At 39.1% G+C, this 17307-nt stretch overlaps 1 protein-coding gene across 4 annotated transcripts in view; it reads right to left on the reverse strand.

Moving 5' to 3' along the window:
- psd3l (pleckstrin and Sec7 domain containing 3, like) overlaps nt 1–12057 on the reverse strand; it is a 288227-nt gene extending 276170 nt beyond the window's left edge. The window contains exon 1 of one of the 4 annotated variants that reach the window (XR_006955809.1): nt 11128–12057. Coding sequence is in view for 3 of the 4 variants with exons in the window: in XM_047017245.1 (XP_046873201.1) it covers nt 11128–11745 (618 nt within the window). In the remaining variant the exon portion in view is untranslated. The remainder of the gene's footprint in view (nt 1–11127) is intronic. The other 3 variants (XM_047017245.1, XM_047017244.1, XM_047017246.1) reach the window with 3 other exon arrangements.
- Nucleotides 12058–17307: the final 5250 nt, after the last annotated feature.

A 17307-nucleotide genomic window follows, 5' to 3' on the forward strand; every position in this document is an offset into this window, starting at 1 on the left:
TGCATTAAATAAAACCAGTGTGTAACAATGTAGATAAATCTCTCTCATGCTATTTTTAAATTATTCAATACTTTTTTGTCTTGTTTGTTTTTGGTCACACACGGACACAAGGACATATTTATGGTACAGTTCAGTGAAAATGTTAAAAGAAACTGAAAGAATTGACAGTTAGTGACCCCTCATATTTATAGCAGATTTCACACTATATACAGTGCCCTCCAAAAGTATTGGAACAGTGAGGCGAATTCCTTTATTTTTGCTGTAGACTGAAAACATTTGGGCTTGACATCAAATAATGAACGTGAGACCAGAGATCAACGTTTCAGCTTTTATTTCCAGGTATTTACATCAGGATCTGATGCACAACTAAGAAAATATCACATTTTGTTTGAATCCACCCATTTGTCATGTGATCAAAAGTATTGGAACAGATATACTTAAAACATATTTAAGTGAATAAGACTTAATATTTAGTTGCAAATCCTTTGCTTTCAATAACTGCAGCAAGTCTGTGACCCATTGACGTCACCAAACTTTTGCATTCTTCCTTTTTGATGCTTTCCCAGGCTTTCACTGCAGCCTCTTTCAGTTGTTGTTTGTTTTTTGGGGTTCCTCCCTTCAGTCTCCTCTTAAGCAGGTAAAATGCATGCTCTATAGGGTTTAAGTCTGGAGATTGACTTGGCCAGTCTAATACCTTCCATTTCTTGCCCCTGATGAACTCCTTTGTTGTTTTGGCAGTGTGTTTTGGGTCGTTATCTTGCTGCATGATGAAGGCTCTGCCAATCAGTTTGGTTGCATCTTTCCTTAAATTGGCAGACAAAATGTTTCTGTAGACTTCCGAGTTCATTTTGCTGCTGCCATCATGTGTTACATCCTCAATGAAGATTAATGAGCCCGTCCCAGAAGAAGCCATGCAAGCCCAAGCCATGACATTACCTCCACCGTGTTTCACAGATGAGCTTGTGTGTTTGGGATCATGAGCAGTTCCTTTCTTTCTCCAAACTTTAGCCTTTCCATCACTTTGGTAAAAGTTAATCTTTGTCTCATCAGTCCATAAAACTTTGTCCCAGAATTTTTGAGGTTCATCTCTGTACTTTTTGGCAAATTCCAGCCTGGCCTTCCTATTCTTCTTGCTAATGAGTGGTTTGCATCTTCTGGTGTAGCCCTTGTACTTTTGTTCATGAAGTCTTCTGCGAACAGTAGATAGTGATACCTTCACTCCTGCCATCTGGAGGTTGTTGCTGATCTCACTAACAGTTGTTTTAGGGTCTTTCTTTACAGCTCTCACAATGTTTCTGTCATCAACTGCTGATGTTTTCCTTGGTCTACCTGTTCGACGTCTGTTACTTAGTACACCAGTAGTTTTCTTCTTCTTCAGGACATTCCAAATGGTTGTACTGGCTATGGCCAATGTTTCTGCAATGGCTCTGATTGATTTTCCATCTTCTCTAAGACTCACAATTGCTTGTTTTTCACCCAAAGACAGCGCTCTGGTTTTCATGTTGTTTTCACCTCTGAATACAGTCTGCATAGACAAAACCTATCTTACCCAATCTGAACCTGAGTGTAGACATTCAGTGGTATTTATTGATTGAATAATGTATGTAATAGGACACACCTGGGCAACAAAACACACCTGTCAGTCACATGTTCCAATACTTTTGCTCACGTGACAAATGGGTGGGTTCGAACAAAAAGGTGATATTTTCTAATTTGTGCATCAGATCTTGATGTAAATACCTGGAAATAAAAGCTGAAACGTTGATCTCTGGTTTCACATTCATCGTTTGATGTCAAGCCCAAATGTTTTCAGTCTACAGCAAAAATAAAGGAATTGGCCTCACTGTTCCAATACTTTTGGAGGGCACTGTAAATACATGATTTTAGTCATAAAAAATTGTGATTTACAAAACACTTCACTGCTCATTTGTCAACTACCCAATTACAGATCAAAGAATGAAAAAAGTTCTGCCTTTCACCTTGATTTCATGATTTAATTTTACCCACTGCCCGTTGAATTTGGCTTCCTATGGTCCTGCGGTGTTGCAAGACCCTTTTTACTGAGGCAAGTGCCCCAGTATGAATCTGCTGTTCCCAAGTAAGATCTTGAATTTGAACAATTTACTTTATTAGTCAGTGCATTCATTTAGAATGATAATCCCGGAAAAAAAAAAATACAGTATCCCAATCAGAATTTAGTATAGGCTAGGAAAACATGACGAAACTAAAGAAAGTTACTTACCGACCATCTTATTTTCACACAAACATTATAGGCAACTAGCTAACAGGCCATGTCTGTTCTGAATCTCTTGTAGTCTGTTTTCTTTCGTCCTTAAATCAGCTTTATTCTGTAAAGCAGCAAAGCTATTGTTTTTGTTAGTTTTATTCTTATTCTTATCGTCAGCAAAGTTTCATATCGATCCCTGAAGTTCTATAGCGCCGCCAAGGCGTCAAAGTTGGAGGTGTGTTTACGCCCACAACTTTTAAACCGTGAGATCGTTTTTCTTAATTGAGGTATCATTGGGTTCCATGGATGCAGACAATTCCATTGAACCCTGTGACGTCATTGTCGTCATGATGGTTTTTCCGTCATTTGTATTGTACGAAAAGCTAACCTTTTCGAACTCCTCCTAGGCAGTTGCTCCGATTTTCATGAACATTGTAACAGATCATCTTCAGACCATGCCCACAAAAAGATATACAAATTGTATCGATAAGTCAAAGCGTTCACAAATAACGCGCCAACGATTTTGACAAAGAGCACGCCAAAGCAGACGTGAGGCCTTGACTCTGCGACGGTTTACCATATGGAGATGAAACTTTGCAAATGTCATCACGAGCATGTAATCTAATCATTTTCTTACCACAATAACCTTGATATGTCAAAATATGACTGAATTACAGCTGTTTATACTTGGGTCAAATCTGACAAAGCTCACCACGGGAGAAACGGCTTCCTTTTTTTAATAAAGTAACCGAACACAGCATTTCCCAGCAGGGATAAGACGGGCTCCTTTGAAATGCAAGGTCGTACGATCGAATCCAGCAACAGTCGTCAAGCATGTCGTGACACTGGATTATCTGATTAGCGAAGCCAGGTATGGCAGAGTACCTGTCTAGCAATATAATGGTAATGATGACGTTTCATTGTCAGGGGATTTATAGTCAAGAAAAAGCGTATTTATTGTGGTTTGTAGATATAACGCTGCTACATCTAGCCAGTGCATTTTGTCTCAAAATGACATATTTACCAAACGCATCGGCTCATCGTTACAAAAATCTGTATACGTATTTTGCGCAATGCCGTGAGGGTAATCGAAAGTTTCGGGGTAGCGCCACAGCGTTGCCGAAAAGTATAATGTGATTTTTTTAAAGCGAATGTTTTTTATTAAAAGTTTTGCGTTGCTTCTTTAGCTACTGAATTTCCATATCAAATGCTGCTTGGCCCCTTCATTGCTGCTTGCAGCTATATTTATTATTATCACACATCTTCTTCTGCCATGGGAGTCTATGGCAGCCCCGAGAACCACATGGTCAGAAGTTGTGAAATTTGGCACTCTTTCTCAGTCTCCTCATATATTTCACCAAGTTTCATGTCTCCCATTCCAACCATCTTTGTGTGTGTTTGCACATGTGTGTGTGTTTGTGTGTTTGCACATGTTTTGAACCATATGCCGCATGTTCCAAAATAAGGTATCATTGAATTCCCTGGATCAAGACGAGTTCAACGCACTCTATGACATCATACCCAGCTATATAGATTCTCCGCCATTTTGAATGTGAAGGAAAAGCGTTTCTTCACTATTCCTCCTACAATTCTTGCCAAATCTTCTTCAAAATTGCCAGAGATGATCTTCAGACCAAGCCTCTCAAAAGTTATCCAATGGCGTTTAGATTTTTGCAACCGTTTGTTAGTTACAGCCAATCAAATCGATGTGGCCGAATTCATGTGGCCGCCATTTTGAAACATTTACATTTATTCATTTAGCAGACACTTTTATCCAAAGCGACTTCCAAGAGAGACCTTTACAAAGTGCATAGGTCACTGATAATAACAACAAGATAGCTCCAAAAACATTGCGAGTAGCCAAAACATGAAGCACATATTGTGAACAACCTAAATAAGTGCCAAAGGGAAAAACCACAAGAGCATGTAGTTAAACAAGTTACAATTAAACAAAATGAACCGCTATAAGTGCAAGTGTACCTGTGGAAAAACAAGCAACATTAGAAACAATATATCACAGCGAGTGCAAAAATGTAACTCAGTTACCACTAACCACAAGAGCTACAAGTATCTAAGCAAGAGTCATTGTGATCCTTGAGGAAACGAACAATCGGGTCAAGCAAACCATTCCTAAGTAACGTTGTACTCCCGGAACAAGTTTGTCTTGAGCCTTTTCTTGAAGGTGGAGAGACAGTCAGTGTCTCTGATGGAGGTGGGGAGTTGATTGCACCACTGGGGGGCCAGACAGGAGAATAGCTTGTGTTGAGACCCGGGACCACCAGGCGGTTGTCTGAAGAAGACCGTAGGTGGGGGTGTAAGGCTGCAGGAGAAACTTGATGTAGTCGGGTGCAGTCCCGTTCACTGCTCGAAAGGTCAGTAAAAAAAGTTGAATAGATTTCAAAGAGCGGATTAAAAAAAAATAATCTGGGTTTTGTCAACATTTTTAAGTTTAAATGGTGGCTTTAGCTAAAAGATTGAGGAAGAAGAAGGATTTGAAAGTTGAAGAAGTTTAAGAGGATTTGAAAAAAAAATCTATTGAAAACCATGTAAAAAATATTATGAATATTGATTTAGATTAATTCAAAAATAAGAGGTAGAAAGCTGAAAATTCATAGTAGTTATAGCCTGAAACTGCTGAATTCTTTTATAGTTGAACGGTTTTAATAGCTGAAGATCTGAAGACGCTAAAGGGTGTCACGGAAGAAATAGAAGAAGTTGAATAAAGATTCAAAGAACAATACTTGGATACTGAAGCAGCATTCCAACAATAAACCCGGTTTTCCCCCCCCCCTGCCCAATAAGAATCGATAAGACAATCGATAAGGAATCGAATTGTTAAGCAGGAATTGATAAGGAATCGGAATTGTTAAAATCTTATCAATACTCATCCCTAATCCTCACTCAAACTATCAAAATTATTTTAGACTTTCGGAACGGTTTGATCGGTACAGCCAATCAAAATCTGCGGAAAAGCCGGCAAACAGGAAATTGGGTCTTAACTCAGCCAATCTTTGGATTCAGAGCTGCATTTACTCAGAACCCTGTTCTGTGGATGTCTAAAATATTTTTCGTTCATTTTACCTGCTTTACCGGCTTGGCCACCTCATTGCTGCTGGCAGCTATATTTATTATTATTTATTTAATATAATTTTCCCACCCTTTAAAGTCTGTCAATTTGTGCACTACATAGATAATGTCGTGTCAAAATGCGTCTCGGTCCCGATTGCGTTGCTTGTATCGGCTGGAAGGTTCCCTTGCACGGTTTAGGCAAGATTTCATTTTTTGTGGCAAAAAGTGAAGCTAACGGTTGTAAACTACTAGCTACACAAACGTCCCTAACGTCACAATGTCACAAAGATGTTAAATAAATGCTTAAAAATATCACTAAAAGGGAAAAAAACCTGAGGGGAAGTTTCAGTCATGATTAACAATGTTAGAGTGCCACATAGCCTATCACAATTCCCTCTTGCACTGAGGGAAATTAGAAGAGAACCCTGTTTCATTCTACATTTTACTCTTAGTATTTTGAAGTGTAAATGAGGAGCAACAAAGGTATGCTTTTTAATTTATGCAATATTCATACATAGTAAGTATGCAGACTTATTTAAAATATCCAGAAATATCAGTTAAGGACACCCATGAAAATCTCCTAATGTTTGGATGCTTGAAATGAGATTAAACAACAGATTTGGAGGAAGAAGAAAAATAACTGCCCTAGTGGCAACCGACGCAAGCAAACCTCACAAAAAAATGGTACTCTCTTTAGCTCTAAATATTCCTAATGTCCTTATTACATTGTTGCATACAAAAATGACTGCAGCATTGAAGGTCCTAATGAGCACAATGGCCTCCATCATCCGTAAATGAAAGAAGTCTGGAACCACCAGGACTCTTCCTAGAGTTGGCCGCCCGGCCAAACAGAGCGTTTGGGGGGGAAGGGCCTTAATCAGGGAGTTGACCAAGAACGCAGTGATCACTCTGACAGAGCTTCAGCGTTGCTCTGTGAAGAGAATATAACTTTCCCGAAGGACAACCATCTCTGTAGCACTCCACCAATCAGGACTGTATGGTAGTGTCCAGACGGAAGCCACTCCTCAGTTAATGGCACATGACAGCCTGCCTGGAGTTTTCCAAAAGGCACATGAAGGACTCAGACCATGAGAGACCAAATTCTCTGGTCTGATGAAACAAAGATGAAACTCTTTGGCCTGCATGCCCAGCGTCATGTCTGGGCATTTTTCATTGAATCCATTTTGGAAAGCGGATGGAAACATGTGGAAAAAGTGAAGCGTTGTGAATACTTTCCGGAGGCACTGTATGTCTATTTCAGGGTTTAATGTAGCATAATTAAGAGTTATTGCATAAATGTTAGATTTCTACTGTAGGAATTGTTTTGGGGACACATGAGCTTTTGGTAAATCTTGATTGTATGTGTCTTTTAAAATCATATTCAGACAGCTACCATTATTGTCTGTGATGGGGTTGAAGATAAATAGTGTCCATATCAGATGAAAGTGGACAAAAATAAAAGGAATTTAAAGCTTGAGGTGTGAAAATATGTTTTCTTGAAGGATTAATTTACATTTACATTTATGCATTTATCAGACGCTTTTATCCAAAGCGACTTCCAAGAGAGAGCTTTACAGAAGAGCATAGGTCACTGATCATAACAACGAGGTAGTCCCAAACATTGCAAGCAGCCAAAACATGAAGCATACATTGTGAAAAACTAAACAAGTGCCAAAAGGGAGGACCCATAAGAGCATGCAGTTATACAAGTTAACAAAATAAAAACAACATGAACCACAAATAAGTGCAGGACTGTACCTGTGGAAGAACAATCAATCGTAAAATATTTCACAGCGAGTACAAGACTTAACTTCGTTATAACTAACCTACAAGAGCAACAAGGTCCTCAATAAGAGTGATCCTGGAGGAAACTAGCAACAGCTCTAGCCAAGCATTCCTAAGTGCCGTTGTACTCCCGGAACAAGTGTGTCTTGAGCCTTTTCTTGAAAGTGGGGAGACAGTCGGTGTCCCTGATGGAGGTGGGGAGCTGGTTCCACCATTGGGGGGCCAGGCAGGAGAAGAGCTTGTGTTGGGACCTGGCAGTCTTGAGCGGTGGGACCACCAGGCGGTTGTCTGAGGAAGACCGTAGGTGACGGGTGGGGGTGTAAGGTTGCAGGAGAGACTTGATGTAGTCGGGTGCAGTCCCGTTCACTGCTCGGAAGGTCAGTACCCGGGTCTTGAATCTGATGTGGGCGTTGATGGGTAGCTGATGGGTAGCGATTAATATGTACTTAATATTAGGGGGCGTTCATACAATGCATTTACTTTAGTACAAATTTGAGTTAAATTCCATTAGAAAAATTACCGTAGCCCAACAATGCCCAGAAGTTGCTAGATCTAACAATTGTGAAATAATTAATGATATGATTTAGATTCCTGTCTTGTGTAAAATATGTTTTATGGCTGTAAATATGCATTATATTAACTTTCAAAGGTCAGAATATACTGTAATTAAAGGGTGCAATTACAAGTATCCAGAAAGTAATTTTGGAAAAAGTGTTTTGGCACAATGCCAATTCCAACTCAAGTGTGTCTGTGACACATTCAAAAGGCCTCCTCTCCATACAGTGCTGGCATGTTTCAATGAGTGCAGTGCCAATATTAATTACAAAGGTGGAAGTTTAGTTATTAATTTCCTGGTATTCATAAATCCAAAATACATTTAAGAATAAGATCAATACAGATGATGAAAAACATATTGAATATTTAAATTATGCATACATCTTTTTTATCAAAAATAACATTTAGTCAGAAGAGGGTATTTGGTCTTAAAATTCAGACATTGCCAATCATACAGAAAATGGATAGGATCATTGAATTTGCTGAACTAAATCCTTTCAGTCTATGATCTCAATATAATCTGAAAATACTGTTCGATGGAAGTTAAACAAATATTGTTCTCCAGTAAAAAAATGGACAACCAAACACTAAGAGGTGATCCAATTCCAGTTGATGTACTTTCCTCTCCACCACCTACACCCATCTCGACCAGATGGTATTTCCCATGATAACTCAAAGTTTTTTTTTAAGAATATGGATTTCTCTATTGATACTAGGGCTGTCAAAAATGCTCAAAAATTACGTTCGAATATTCCCCTTAAAAAAAACACATAAATACGAATATATTCGAATTTCTGGTTGCGCATTAGGTACGTCAATAACAGGACAAATTAATACAACGAAACATAACTACTTGTATACTGTAGGTAGGTAGGCCTAATTTATTTAAGTTTAAACATATTTGACAAATTACCTACACAAAAATAAGTAAATGAACTAATGGCCAAAACCGCAGACCTTGGCCTCTCGCTCGCACACACGCACTCTTTCTTTTTTCTCTTTCTCCCGCACCGTTGCGCTTAGCCTGACGTTGTCATACTCATAATTCTAGTCAGAATATGAGTCAGAGAACTCTCCGTTGGGCTTTGACTACGGGGCCTGTTTCAAACGAGCCTGGAAAACAAATGCCTCTTCGCTCAATTGGATAGATCCACAACCAATCAGAGCAACAGAGTATGTGACGTATGTTAAGCGCCGCATAGTTGTTGTCAACAGAACTAAACTGAGAGGCAGCTAAATCTTTACTGACTAAACTGCAAGCAGACTTGAAGTATGCTTGAAGAATGAATACAAACGATTTTTGCCTGTGTTGTAAAATGTATTTAAGGGCAGGGGGAGTACTTGTTCACACGGTCAACCTTTTTGAGCGAAACAATAAAGGGCAATGCATATACGAACAAGTTCTCCGTTTAGGATTACAACTCCACAAAAGAAAAGGAGAAACCACAATGGCCACTGGGTTTTCATTGTGTCCCATCTTCTTCGCGACCATCGGGGCCAGCTGATAAATTAAACTTTTACCGAATCCCGTATGAAGAACCGCAAAAACATATTTTCCATCGACAAATGCCTTGATTGCGTCTCTCTGTTCCTCTTTCAAAATGTATACGCTGTCGATGTCTTCTAAAACAGACTCATGGCAGAATCATAACATCCCAGATCTCCAGCGGTAGCCATGTTTGTTCAAAACAAATTCAACTTAAGCGCTCTTTTGTGTCGTTCATTCAGTATTTGAAACAAATATTATTAACATTAAAGTTTTACAGTATAGAACCGACATTGAACGCTCCGAGCGAGCTGTGCTGTGGTAAACATGGAGATGTAGCCTCAAGTTGCTAGTTGTTGAATGGTAAGCTAACTCTAGCTTACATAGTTTACACACTACTTTAGCTGTAGGCTCATCAAGTGTACCATCAACTGACCAAAATCTGAAATATTTCCAGACATCACTCTTTAGATTTTTTGGGGTTACAATCACTTTATCTGCGGTCAAGCTGGGTTCTGCACTTTCTGCCATCTTCCACGCAAGTCAACTGTCAGCAGTGACGCTGAGGCGCGCGCCCAACCGCAGGGCAGACAGACGTGCTGCCGCTGTGGTTGTGTTTATTTATTTTTTACATTCAAATATTAATTTTCACATTCAAAATTCGTTTTTTAACCACTGTTCGAATATATATTCGAATTTTGAATATTCGTTGACAGCCCTAATTGATACTGTCCTGTTTACCACAGTGGTACAACAGGAGCTTCATAATATAAAGCACAGTAGCACATGCCTACTCAGTGTAAGAGTACCCCTTACCCCCAGCCCTTAGTTTTGTGCATTCCCATGACAGTAAGTGGTGTCCCAATACTCTTTTTGATTGAGGGCTAGGGCTGATACGAAAGGGTATACACCCTTTAAAACCGAGTGAGCTTGGGAGCTTACTTGAAACCAAGGGGTATGTTAATACAGCGCTACCTGCAACAATGGCGGACAGATCATCCAGAGAGTCCCATAAATGTAATATTTTCGTCTTAAAAAATTGATAAAAAAATTACAGTCTTGTTTTGTGCTCTTCACAGTCCTGTACGTATTTGCAACCATGTTCTTAATTGAAAGGTTAAAAAAAATCGCTAGTTTGCTACGCTAACGTTACATTGCTGATTTGCACAACAGTCCCGCATTTCTCTGATTAGCCTTGAATGGACTTCATGCATGTCTACAGTTTAACTAAACTCCATTAGCAGTGAGTTTCAAACTAATTTCGTTTGATATCAGTGCATAACACTATTTGCTTTGGAGACAATGATATACGTTACCGTAACCAAGTGGTGTCTCATTTCATGTGGCTATGTAGCCCTTACCCCTCAGTTTCGAGACACAAGGGATAGGGGTAAACTAAGGCCTAGGGGTAAGGAGTAGGGGTAAGACAGAGTATTGGGATTCGGCCTAAGAGTGTGTATTTGGGGTGCTGAACCTAAATGTGTCTAATCTAATTCTGCTGTTAGTGGACACAGACAAACAGCAGGCGATGATATCTCTTAAGTAAATACAAAAAACTGTACCACAATTAATACAATACTGCTCAGAACCTTTGGGGTTTAGACAGTCTGTCATTTTGGCCAAATTGATAAAAGTCAAAACAGAGCCCATAACAAATATAATTTCCAAGAGGTGAAAGAAAAAGGTTCACTCTATTTGTCAAACGCCTTTAAACTTCAAACACAGTTGGGTTATCTTCAGAGTACATGCCACAGATGAAATTTCTTTCTAGTCCATTTAGTCTGAGGAATGATATACACAACCCCCTGATACATAACAGTTATCATTCCATCTGGGTGGGATTGAGTTGGCAAGCATTCTTCATCCTGTTTGGTTTTGTATTTACAGAATGCTTACACTAACAGGAGCATTGATATGTCTAAAACCAATACAGATATTGTGGTTTTGTTTTACTGTAACCAAAACTTAAACTGAGTACATGCTCCCAGACAAGTAACAAACTCACCTTCTCTTTCTGGGGTGTTGAAGCCTTGAGCAAGGTTGAGGAACCAGTTGCTTTAACTTCGGTTGACTGAGAAATTGTTGGGATGGAAGGTTTAGATGTGACAGAGCTTGTAACAGAGCTTTGCAAAACTGCTGCGGTTGTGACAATGGGATGAGTAACAGCCATTGAGAGACTCAGTCTCATTGCTTTCTTATTCAGGTCCTCATGTAATTGGGATGACTTTTCTTTGACAGCATACAAGAAGGAGTTTCTCATTGGGCTCTTGAGGGTCCCCGATGGTTTAATTTGTGGAGCCTTTGGATTTCCAGACTCCTGCTTTTCATTGCAGACCCAGCTGTTATGATTGGGCTGTGCTGGGACTTGGTGAACTGGTTTACTGGACTCTTCACTATTCATCTCATAGATCTTGCTGGTCTTGGTGACAGACCCTGGGTGTAGAAAGCTTACCCGTGACCCTCCTGAGCATGTTGGCGAAGGTGATGTTTGGCTGGCGCTCTTGATTTGAGGGTTTTGATTCTCATCATCCATCATCTGAAGACTGTCCTTCCTCAAGACCCAAACAGTACTATCTGAAAGACTGACCAGCAATTTGTAATCCAGTTGAAAATCCCTCTGCATTTAAACACACATTTTCTTGATTTTAAGTATCATCTGACACCCAAATGTATTTTCCAGCCTTAGCTGACGAATAAAGCTCTTTAACGTTTTTATCCACCTCGTCGTTTGAGTTGACTTCCACCCTCAAGTCTGTGACACTGTAATCCTCTGTGTCACCAGGTAAAATGGGTCCTGCAGTTGCGGCTGCAGCATCCAATCCTTCCTCTACAGCGATGCTGGCAGTCACTGCAGTACGCAACTTCCAATGGGCCTTAAAGGGCGACTGCAGTTGGATGAAGAGGAAGGAAGTCTTGACTTTGCGATGATGATCACCCATTTCCTCTATTGGAGGCTAATCTTTGTGGAATGGGGGTGATGAGCCTCCCTCTGTGGTAGTGGTGATAGTGGTGGTGGTTGGGGGGCGGGGTCAGAGGAGACAACAGTTTCCCATGGCCAATCTGGCTTCTATCATTGCAGAGAAGCAGAGCGATAGGGACACATTGAAAACAAAAATCTGTGTAATTTCAATTGTTGTGGATATGCAAAAACTATTCGCTGTTGTGTTTTCCTGTTTGCCGTTGTGTTTTCCTGTTTGCCGTTGTGTTTTCCTATTTGCAGTTGTGTTTTGCACTTGAGGGCCACTGTAGAAAACACAAAATTGTCTTCAGTCATGTGACTTCATCTGAAATCCTTAAAGATTTAAAAAATGTTTATCTTTCATGTAAAGTATGATCTTGTAATGTGGTTTAAGTATGTTAATTGGAATATGTTTTAATTAGGGCTTTCAAAGTTAACACGTTAATAACGCGTTGACGCAATCTTATTTTAACACGACAAAAAAAATTGTGCCGTTAACGCAGGTTTCTTTTTGACCCCTGGGAATCACCTGTCGCCACATGATTTCGACTGCCGACGGTAGCTGAATGATGGAGAAAGGGATTTTAGATGGGAAGTTCCTCTTCAAAAAGTTCTGAGACGGTTCGGTAACAAAACTAAGGCTGTGTGTACTGATTGTCAGGCTGAGTTTTATGGAGTTAGATTAGTTTCATAATTCAAACAAACAAACGCAACACGATTCAAACAAACTTAACACGATCCAAACAAACGTAAAACGATTCATACAAACATAACACGATTCAAACAAACGTAACACGATTCAAACAAACGTAACATGATTCACAAATGTATTTCGTGATTTACAAATGTAACGCGATTCACAAATAAATGACCCTATTACATTCGTTTGCAACCTGACAAACACAAGTTACAAATCCCTGCATTCGTTGGTGTGAATCCCTGCATTCGTTGGTGTGAATCCCTGCATTCGTTGGTGTGGATTTTTGGAACTTTCCTGACGTGCTTAGATTCACAAATGCATTTTTTCTAAAAGATATCCTCTGCAGCCTATCAGATGTCTCCAATTTTAGCCAATCACCGGAGAATGTCTAATATGGGTAGACGGGCTCTGCGTTAGCCTAGGAAACACGGAAAATGACTAAACATGAATCCTGCCATTCTCAACAATATTCAATCACGTATGATCATCGGTTTAATAAGATTAACAAGCAACATTTCACCTACATGCTACCAGACGACATTGCTCGTGATCTGAAGGAGACGATGTCCGTCATTATGGCAGGTTGTTGAAGACCACATAGACACGTTAATGTGATTGGCTAAAATTGGAAGGGACGATCCGGTGATTCCAAAAAGGTCAATCTGTGGTTGCTTAAGTATATGAAGTATGTTTGAGTGAGATTTGAATATTATGGAGCAGGATATCTTAATAGTCTATGAGACAACATGTTTTAAATGTATGTTATATTCCAGAATAAGTCTAATTTTATGGATGTCTATTATACAGCAGTATAGTTTGTGAGTGAATAAAGATCCCTTACAATTCAAATTGTGTTCCATCTGAACTTGTTACATGGACATTATCATCCAGTTAGGCCTATCTGAAGTTAAATACACCCTTTTATTGTTATTTCCACAAAAAAAATCATTTATTGGGGTAACATTTTATCAGATTAAATAGATTAATCTTGAATAATCTAGAATAATCTTGCAATTAAATGTGATTAATCGCGATTAATCATATGAAATAATGCGACTAATCGCATGTCCAATTTAATCGATCCCCCATCTCCCTTTAAAAACACAAAGTTTCTGCTGAGTGGGCCAGTCATACAGTGGCAAACTTTCAGTGTTATCTCCAGTCTCGTTATTAGCATGTAGCATAGGCTTAAGAAACAAGCTTAATGACTTAATGAATTCAGACTGAATTTGTGAATGTTCAAATATATCCAAAGCATTCAGACGGATGTTCACATTAATTGTGGTGTGGCTCCCTTCAAAGAATGCCAGCTATAAACAATGTTCTGCTGTTGCTCTAAGACTGCCCAATCAGTCTTTTTCAGGTGACATCACAGTTGCAAAAACCGAAGCGCATTATGGGAGTAGCCACCATTTTCCAGGTACTCATACAGCAGTGTTCAGTGAGTTTGCTATTGATTCATTTAATGTAAGTGTCAAAATGGGATGTTCTTGTTGCGTGATCGGCTGCAATAGCAAATCTCACGACAGCAAAGGTCATACTTAACAACAGGGATAGATTTTTTTCCTTAGCCACTTAGAAGAAAGTACAGTGGCAGCATGTGGATCGCCTGGGTTGCAGCGGTCCAGCGCAAAAACGTCACCTTTGCTAACATATCGCGTTCTATGTATGTTTGCGCTCGACATTTTCATAGAGGTAAGATATTTAAGTGATGTTGACAAATGTGAAATATCTAACGTGTAGTTTTCCACGTGTAGTTTTGGACGAATTATGTGGCACAGGAGATGAATCAAGTATTTAAGCGGTATTTAAGAAGCAGGAAGAGGATTCTCTACAGTACTTTGAGCTATACTGATTTTTATAGAAGCTACTACAGTGGTTAGATATTAATTTAGGATCATCTGTAATAACATCATTATTGTTTAGTTGTTGAATATTATTATGTTTCGAGTGATGTTTCTCTTATCTAAAAAGTAGGAGGAATTTTGTTCAACTTCCTCTAACCATCTTTTCCTGGATCTAATAAAAGCTCCATCTGCCTTTGCTTTGTATATTTCATCCAACTTAAATTGTACATTTAACATGTACACATTAGAAGCTTGACTTCTTCTGTGAGACTTTCAGCAGGCTTTCTTACAAAGAGCAGTGATCCCAGTAATTACACCCTCTTCTTCAGTCCTTCTAGCTTTGGCAAGAGTAGAACTATATTTCCTTACAAACATCCCAACCTTATATTTAAACAGCTCCCAGTTATTTCTGAAAGAGTTATCTTTGACAGCTTTGTTCCAGAAATATGTGATTAGTTTACTCCTTTCTATTCTGGCCAGCTCACGCTTAAGGATAGAACTGTTAAGTTTCCAGTAGGATACCCTGCCAGTAACAGGGGAACAAATCTTAACATAAATGTGCATGGTGTTATGGTCAGTAAGAGGAGTGGCAAAGATGTTGACAGAAATATTGTCCTTATTAAGACATTTAGACACCAACCAAAAATCTATAGGCGACTGCCTAGAGAACATTTTGTTGCTCCATGTAAAGGATCTATCATTGGGAAATTTAACCCTCCAAATATCTGTAATGTCAAGCAATTCTGTAAACTCATTTAAGAGTGTGTTCATCACAGTGGACTGTCCCGGAGGCAATCTGTCAACTGGGGGGTATTCCAGGTAGCGGGTTCGACAAACTCCGAGATTAACCTTGAATTCTGAGTTGAGTTACTCTAACATGGGAAACTCTGAAAATTCGGTTCCAGAAAAGCTGATATGAATTTGTTAACTCAACTCGGAGTACGTCAACTCAGAGTTAAGCGCGGGCATGAGAACTATTGAAAGCCAACATCAATGGAGCTCCGATTCTAGGATCCACCATGGCACACGGCGAAAAAAACGTTGCATACTCCACCAAACTTCAGATAAAAGTTGTATTTCGTGTTTATGGTCGAGCACATATTCCAGGAAAAAAGCAACACGGCTGTAGCAGCATATACAAGTGGCGTGGGAGACAATTGCTGCCGAGTCAATGCATACATTTGAAGGCAATAGCCAGTCCATAAATTGAACATTTAACCCCACTGTTTGTTAATATTACAGGAGAAAAAGTGTTCAATGTTTTATTAAATGTAAAAACATACTACGAACCGGTAACGCATTTTGCTTAGGCTATACGCTTATGATTGTAGCCTCGACGTCACCTTAGTTTTAATCATATTCAACATGATACTAAGTAAATATCAATTGGTGCCTATTTCAATTTGTAGTAGCAGTTTCCCCCAACAGAATGTTTTTCATCAAAAGATGATGATGATGATGATTAAGATGACGAAGAGACATTGACTGCCTCCGCAGAAATGGATGCAGAAAATTATTTATGTAGCTACTGGTAGTTCTCTCAACATACTTTTATTTACAGGCTTGTACAGAATTGTCAGTTACACTGACATTGTGAGAATAATTAATATTCAAAAAACGATTTGCACATTCTGATCCTGTTGAACAGAGCATGGATGCTGTATACAGTGAGATGTTCATTTAATGGCAAGTGAATTTTGCATGTGGAACTGTGAAATGTAGCTAATGTAATCTCATGTATACCCAGTTACAAGTAAATGAGTTGTACAAATTGCACCTCATGTAGAAAGTGCCAAAAACTGACCAAGAGATGGTGTAGGCCTACTTAAGGTAGAAGAATAAAGGCTAATCTCCAAAAAGATTTACTGGAACACCAGTTACGGGAGGATGCATGGTCACAGGTGATGTTAATTGTAGGAACAATAACCTACATTAATATTAATTGTTGAATTTGCTGAATTTTCTATTTTGAGCAAGAGATGTTGTACATAGGGCAGAAGAATAAAGGCTGATCATGTAAGGCTATATATATATATATATATATATATTACACTTATATCCACCTGCCCCCACCTCTCATATGGTAAAATATGGAGTTACTGGATGGAGTCTCAACTTGATGGCTCTCACATCTTTGTAACTTACTGTACCATTGCTAGACATGTTGATAAGTAAGGGTCAAGATTCTGGTGTGATTGTAGTTGTTCTTGGGTATAAAAGGAATTGTGAAGCATTGTTCTGTGGATTCTTGATCTCCTGAGACCTTCTCCTCAGCTCTGGCTTGGCTTAGGCCTACTCCTTCTTCCTCACCTCATGCTTTCTATCTCTGGTTTACAATAATCATGGTAGAGTAGGCATAAGAGTTAACTTAATTGATTGCATTCATTTGCAATATGATAAAATGATTATATTATTTAACCTTCATTTGACCATTCTTGCTCTGATTTAACCCAAAGAGTCAAATAACTGTAATTCCATTGGTATTGGCATTATTTGGTTAATGTTAATACACTGTTCAGTTTCCCATCTTCCTTCAAACCATAGGGGAATTAGTTTCGACCAAATATAATTTCAATTATTTTTCTTTATTTCAGTGGCAACAGGTATTTGGTCAATTCTGAGTGCAAATCCACGGCAAGTAACACTATCGATGAAGACCCAAGGGCTGAGAATGTTGCT

The sequence above is a fragment of the Hypomesus transpacificus genome, unplaced genomic scaffold (genome assembly GCF_021917145.1).
Source record: "Hypomesus transpacificus isolate Combined female unplaced genomic scaffold, fHypTra1 scaffold_51, whole genome shotgun sequence".
Classification (NCBI taxonomy): Eukaryota; Metazoa; Chordata; class Actinopteri; order Osmeriformes; family Osmeridae; genus Hypomesus; species Hypomesus transpacificus.